Source organism: Leguminivora glycinivorella, chromosome 8, assembly GCF_023078275.1.
Source record: "Leguminivora glycinivorella isolate SPB_JAAS2020 chromosome 8, LegGlyc_1.1, whole genome shotgun sequence".
Lineage (NCBI taxonomy): Eukaryota > Metazoa > Arthropoda > Insecta > Lepidoptera > Tortricidae > Leguminivora > Leguminivora glycinivorella.
This window is the reverse complement of record NC_062978.1, coordinates 6,733,900-6,741,094: the sequence shown is the minus strand read 5'-3', so window position 1 is coordinate 6,741,094 and position 7,195 is coordinate 6,733,900. Positions and strand designations below refer to the sequence as shown.

The 7,195-nt window shown below is 44.2% G+C and overlaps 1 protein-coding gene across 1 annotated transcript in view; it reads right to left on the bottom strand.

The window, feature by feature from the left end:
- Positions 1–722: 722 nt before the first annotated feature.
- Positions 723–7,195, bottom strand: part of LOC125229032 (transient receptor potential-gamma protein-like) — a 37,025-nt gene continuing 30,552 nt past the window's right edge. The window contains 7 exon segments of the mRNA XM_048133797.1: positions 723–2,744; positions 3,104–3,268; positions 3,540–3,681; positions 4,786–5,128; positions 5,647–5,830; positions 6,098–6,139; positions 6,455–6,646. Of these exon segments, the coding sequence (XP_047989754.1) occupies positions 2,592–2,744; positions 3,104–3,268; positions 3,540–3,681; positions 4,786–5,128; positions 5,647–5,830; positions 6,098–6,139; positions 6,455–6,646 (1,221 nt within the window). The 3' untranslated portion in view covers positions 723–2,591.

Here is a 7,195-nt window from a genome sequence, read left to right as displayed (position 1 = left end):
CACTTTATACCCACCCGCATTCTACGTCCCTCGTCGCAGACCATAGGAGCGTCACCCAGGAATTCCTCAATCTAAGTACAATCCATAAGTTCGGCTACAATTTTTGTGACCGGGCCCACTTTTAAAGAGGCTTGCTATTTGGAACTTGTCGACACTCTACTACAGCAGAACATTCAACTAATCACATCAAAACTTACAGCAATAATTTATATCATATTCATCCAACATTTGGTGTTCGACCCGTTTACCTAAACCTAGCCTAGCCGTAGCCGTCGTGTCTAGCCTGCGTGTAAACAACATAAAAACGGGAAAAACGACACTTAAAAATCCCTGCTTATTCTTGTTCGATTAATCTTATATTAGTGAGTGTGCGCCGACAGAACAGCATAAATGATTACTGGAAAACTTTCTGGAACACATCATTGTATTTGACGACTTACTATCGACTTATGCAACCCGTAGGTCAGCAATTCCCGAAAAGTTTGTACTGTATCCGGATCACGTCTCCGATTCTGATAAAAATTGGTAGGTTGATAGAGTCTATGATGCTGAGCAAGATCCACTAAGTTTCTCAAAATGTCCCATGTAGTTTGTATGAAACTTTCCTTTTTTGTTACCGAAAATGTATAGAAATATGGTAACAAAAAAGGGAGGTTTCATACAAACTATCTGGGACGTTTTGGGAAACCTAGTGGATCTTGCTCAGCATCATGGACTCTATCAGCCTACCAATTTTTATCAAAATCGGAGACGTGATCCAAATGTACAAACTTTTCGGGAATTGCTCAGGTATATAAATAAATAGTTGCCTATATTTATTTCATTAACTAAGTTAAAATTTCATTTGTACCTACTTATCCTAATTGGTGTTTGATATTAGGTAATGTCATGGTTAAAGTTAAGGAAAGTTTCTAAGGCTATGTTGTAAAGTTTAAACGCTTATGAGTATTGTGTGTGCCGCGAGGCAACGTCCACACTGGGCACAAAGACGAGCCTTGGGCGAGTCCTGCAATATGGACGGTCATCTCAATTCACGAGACCAAGCAAACTAGAAACATTTGACCTGAGATCTGTAAGAGACGTATTAGTCATTAGTCAACCAATTGGAACGTTCGGCCACTGTAGGGCTATGTCATACTGACGTTATAAATCAGATTGTAAGAAATCTATTACTGCTTGTCATTTTGACATGGTTGTTTGCCTAGAGTTCCAATTGGTTGACTGTACGACCAGACTCACTCAATTATATCAGGCTCCATTTTACAGTTTGCTTTAAATTCTCGCTGTGCATAGCTCGATTCACTTTCTCTACCTAATAACTATTTACATTTAATTTATGACTAATCCTTCCAACCTCTCAGCCGGGATCTAAATAGCGACTTATGCATTAGTGTTTTTCCTTTTACTAACGATTTGATTCCCGGCGATGAGGCTTGCGATATGATAAATCTACTTCGTTATGTTTAGGCCTCTTGTATTGCTGTTTTCGTTCTGGATTCTGGGGTGACTCTAGAAAATATTACTTATTGGTCATTTTAATTATCTATTTAAATACTATTATCGTTGTGGTTTCATTCCGTGTCTGTTTTTAGCGACCAGTAAGGATTGGGCTCTAGTTGTTAGAAAGATTATTCTAAGTAAGTATATACGATTAGTAGTTAGCCAGTAGCCTTATGATTAAGTTTGCGTAGAAAATAAGGAGTAACTTTCTCTACTGGTGTTTTCTTTTCACTGTCTTTTGACTACATATTTTCTTTTTACAAATAGGCGATGCATTTCGTACCTACCTTGTAGGTACATGTTTTATTTTTAGACTTTTATTTTTTGTGTTTTTACCTTTAGCTTCATTTCGAAAATATTTCAGTAATATTCCAGTTGGTAAATTTTCATAACACATGTAACTAATTAATATGTATTATAAAATAACCTGTAATTTACCTTATGACTCTTCTACTGAATTTGATTAACAATACGTTTGATAATGTCATGAACAGATCGTTCTTTAATAAATTAAGGATACTTAAGTATTTTGTGCTCGAGGTTTTCGACCTCCGTACTTCTTTGCTGAGGCGCAAGTAAATATCCAGAGGTTCAAAATTGATATTTTGCTTCTAATAGCCACGACTTTTTTTTGTACATTTTGTACGGGTCGTGGCAATTAGATAACCATCAAACGGACGGAAGGTTAAAGTAAAAAATAGATGATTGCTACTCGCTCAATGCAGTCAACTACTAAACCAAAACTTTATCGTCTTTCTTTGACATCACGCGACATCTAAAATTAGCCCAACTAAGGATTTTGTGCGGAAGGAGAAGAGTCTAGAACTTACTGAATCCCATGAACATTTCCCGATTGTTCTTTTTCCGCACATGTACATAACACGAATAACGTCACACATTTACAAAGAGCCCGCAGTCGAATGGGCTACGTCAGGGTTTCCGATTTGAGGCTTCCCACTTTCTTTTTGCCGGCCGAATTCCTTCCATCGTTTTCCATCTTTGGCCGTTGCTGACTCTTAAGCTATGTCGGTCGCGGACCGGGTTCGACGTGTAGACTACTCTTCATCATCTCTTAGGCTATGTCGGTCGCGTTAGAGCCACCCGGCGGAGTGGTGCGGGGCATGCCCGTGCAGCGGCGTGACGCCGGCCAGCTTGGCGAGCGCGGCGCAGCGCCCGCACGCCGCGCCGCCGCCGCTCGGCCGCGGCGCGCGCGTCGACGGCTCGGCGCAGCCGCACTGCTCCTGCTGCAACCAAACAATCGTACACAATGTTGACTGATTCTTAACTGACGCGGGTTTGTACCGTATCAAGTATCCCTCTATTTCCTTTTATAAGGATTTGGAGTATTAGCAGTATGTAAGAGGACTGACTATTTGGTTCACGGCGAAAAGGCTTGCTAAAGTGCTGATAAACTTCGGTTTTGTCCTACGGCTACGTCCTTTCTGTATTAGGTACGTAAGCAAGTATTACTATTATTATTTATTCTGTGACTGTGTTTGAGCAGTGCCTCGCGGAATCCGGTTTGCACCCGGCACTGAAATCACGCGCTATAGCGCTTCCGCCACCTGACGACCGTAGACACAGTGGGCTTCAAACCGCGTACCTTATTAGCGTCGTCATCGAGGCTGGCGAGCAGCGGCTCACGCGAGCCGCCTCGTGCAGCGGCGTCGGCGGGCGGCGGCGGCGGCGCTCGCTCCGGCGGCGGCGTCGGCGGCTTGCGCGCCGGCACTGAACTCGCCCGCTGCAACGCTTCTGCCGTCGGACGATCCTACCACACACAGTAAAGTTAAAACATCAGACGTAAAACAAGGGAATACATAAAGTACGATAGATGTTAAGGCCGAAGCAACGTGAAGTCTAAAGTCCATGTCCAAAAATTCGCCTTGCCTATTGGAGCGTCTGTTCCGAAGAACGAAGCTCGGAATTAAGCGAATTGTTCCTCAAAAGACTTCGTTTTTTTCTACTGTCGAACATGTCTTGCCTAACTATAGGTACACTCAAGGCTGTATTCAAAAACTTGTAAATACGTTACTCCTCACCCGTTCCTCCGCCTGTCTCCTCGAGTCGGAGAACTTCTTCCGCTTCCGCTTGAGCGCCGCTAAAGCGGTGAGCGGATGCAGCGGGCCCGCGCGTCGCTCGCTGCGTTGCGAGTCACTGCCCGACTCTGACCGCTCGCTGCCACTGCAACCACACAGAACTTACCAACCCACGCTGGAAAGAGTGAGGTCAGTTAGCATGCATCAGTGCGGTATTGTTAGTTATGCTGGCGTTTCTGAACGGTTAGGTTATTTTGTAATAATATATTCTAGTTTCCACTTGAAGGATCACTTTTGAAGTTAAAACCGATCATAAACACCAGTATAAAAACTTAAAAGCCGTTTAACTCTTTCGGTGCCCTTAACTAAATATCTAAAACACAGACGGGCACGAAAGAGAAACAAAGATGTGTTTGTGTTTGTGTTAGTTGCAATAAGAAGAAAATACAAAAGATATGTAAAAGGTAGTAAGTACCTACTCTAACAAATATTATTAAGTACAGACAATTAATCTAAAAATGCTATTTGGTGCTCCTACTAGACTAAACTAATTCTAACATTTTTCTAGATAATTAAAAGTAAAACGATAATCTAGAATTCTAAAAGTATAGAAAATGAATTCCCACTAATAAGAACACGTAAAATCTTCAAAAGATCAAATTGCAAAAATCTGTTAAGTGAAGGAAGCCGTGAAATAATACGATATACGATAAGAATACATGCAAGACGTAAGAAGAATGCCAAAAGTGAATCTTTAAAAAAGCTACTATTTTGTTTACCAACCACCGGTCTATTATACTTTTTTTGCGAGAAATCCTTTGTACAATTAGCAATTCTAGGTGAAGATTCATCGACCTCGTAGGACTTTAAACGTTAAGAGTTTATAGACAAGCACGGATGCTATTACGTAGAACCGATCATATAATATATTAACTAAGAACCGCCTGCAGATCGGAAATCCAATTTGAACGGGATGTGGCTTAATTTCGTATTTAATTTTAGTTTTGTTTTTGTTTTTTAACCGCCAACGCAAAACGACGGTATGTTATGTTTGAAGTGTCTGACTGTCTGTCTGTGGCATCATAGCTCCCGAGCGGATGAACCGATTTAGATTTAGTTTTTTTTTTGTTTGAAACCTGAATTAATCGGGAGTGTTCATAGATATGTTTGATGGCAATCAGTCCACTGTTATGTTGGGTTTCAAAGAAACAATAAATTTTGTTCAAACATAAAGTTAACGCAAACGAACCTGGGCGACTGTCGATTGTGGTCGCAGACGGAGTCCTCGGAGCGCGAGCGGCCGATGAGCCTGGAGACTCGGGCCGCGCGCGCCGCCTCGATGATGGTGCCCCAGCGGCGCTTGTGCGGCGGCTTGCGGCGCCCGGGCGCCGGCGCCGCGTCGCTCAGGCTCGACTGCGACGCGCGCAGCCGCCCGCCCAGCAGCTGCGACAGCTGCGAGTGCGGCCCGTGCTCGTGATGCAGTGACGCCAGGAACTCATCCACGGGCGCCAGCGACCCGCCCGGCGCCGTGATGTTGAAGCCCTTCATGAGCCGACGCTCCTTCTGCCGGTTCTTCTTGCCGCCGCCCCCACCTGCCGACGGAAACGGACCGTAATCAGAGCCCATAGTGTTAAGACTAGCCTAAACCAGGAGTCGGCAAACCGATTCTCTTCAAATGAGCCCAAAACTGAACACCAGAGTTTTTAGACGCCTGTGAAATCAACGTTTGCGGCACTCTGATCTTCCTAAAACTAATAATTTCTAATGATTTTTCCCTCTTTCTAGCCCTTTTCCTCACAAGTGTGCTGACCCCTGGCTCTCTAGCCAAACGTACGGATCATTGACGCTCCATGGTCTATACGCAATCGCGACAAAAGGTACGGAACGACAGAGAGAAACCTATGAAACGATTGCACGCTTGTCTAGAGCCAGGCCTACACCGCTGACAACATATCAATTGAGCTGCAAATAGCAAGAAGTGATTAGGTGCATAAGCTCGGTGGTTAAATACTTGACGCAGAAGCCGTAGCCGCAGTCGTTTCCAGATGTGCAAATTGAGTGAAGGAGAAGCGTGCTCGTTCGTTCCTGCACAATCACGTTAGTTGTTTACCGGGCGCACCCGCGTTGGCGGTGGAGGTATTCATGCCGGAGTTGCGCAGGATCTCGACCAGCTCGCAGCGGAACGCGGACACGTCCTGTTTGATCTCGTTCACGTCGTCCTCGGTCACGCCGCCGCACTCGGCGCGCCGCTGCTGCACGGTCACGTAGCGACGGACGAGGTTGCGCATTATCGCCTGCAAGATCACACAAACATTTTTTTTACTTAAAAATGAGCTTACTCAAGGCCACAGACTAGCTGAGGCGAAGACGTGGCTTACGATGGAACGAGCTCGACCAGAAAGTGCCTGTTCTATGGTAATTGTAATTGGTAATTACCTAACTACATATAGATATTGAGTAACTATCGTGCACTTTAGGTGTAAGTACTACATACTTAAAATTTGTATTTAGTTTTTTGTAACTTATAATTTATAATTATTTATATGATCTTTTAAGCTTACCTGATACCGGAAATCGCGTTCGTTGGCTTGCTTGGCTTTTCTCTGGAAATAACAAACAACTATTAGACACTCAACATCAAGTTGGCAAAGCGCATTCCTCAAGATACCAATTCTGTCAGATATACATCGTAAACGGGTAAACCTAGGGTCTTACCCTAATATTCCGCTACGCGTAGGTACACCATCGATTTGGGTGACCGCACCACGTTGACATCCTATAGTCTCTGTCCGCATATGCTTGCGCTTGCCAGAACAGCTAGTGCCACGCGCACACCAGTCTTAGGCGATTGCACCACTTTGTATAGTTTGTAAAGCCAACCGTAAACCTAAATCTACGGTAAGATCGTAGGATCTTACCCTGATGGTCCGCATATGCTCCCGCTTGGCCCGCGCGTGTCCGCACATGCGACGCTGCAGCCAACGCCACGCGTACACCAGCGACTTGGGAGATGGCACCACGTTGAACGGCGGCGGCACCGTGCCTCCCTCCTCGAAGTAGCTGATCCACAGCTTGCTGCGCGCGAACTTCCACTCCACGTCCGCGCGTTCCTGCAAACATAGAACGTTTGAAGAAGCGACGTCTCTCGTAGAAATCGTAGCATGCGCGTTGCTTGTCACAGACGCGCGTACATGTACCTAGGTACTTAGTTTAAATTAATGGCTATAATTTTAAATTAAAGAAAAATTGGAAATATTCGACCTACTGCTTTGCCGGAACAGTCGCTATGACCAACTTAGTTAGGTTGCAGTCTTGCGGTAGGTGTGCATTTTTCCTTTAACTTAAAAATATGTAAGTAGTATCGTTCGCAGACGTTTCCGCATGATACAATTTTCTTTTCATTGACAGACGAAGATACAAGTTTTTTTTAAAAGTAGTGACGGTTAGGTTCGAGTCTTGCGGTAGGTGTGCATTTTTACTTTAACTTAAAAATATGTATTAGTTGTATCGTTCGCAGACGTTTCCGCATGATAAAAAAAATATGGTCATGTCAAACATGAATGCTAGTGGCGGGCGTTGGAACTGATTTGACTTCACAAGATTTAGGCAACAGAAAGACCCTACAAAATGAGGAGAGCTCCGAACGTGCACCTAGCAAA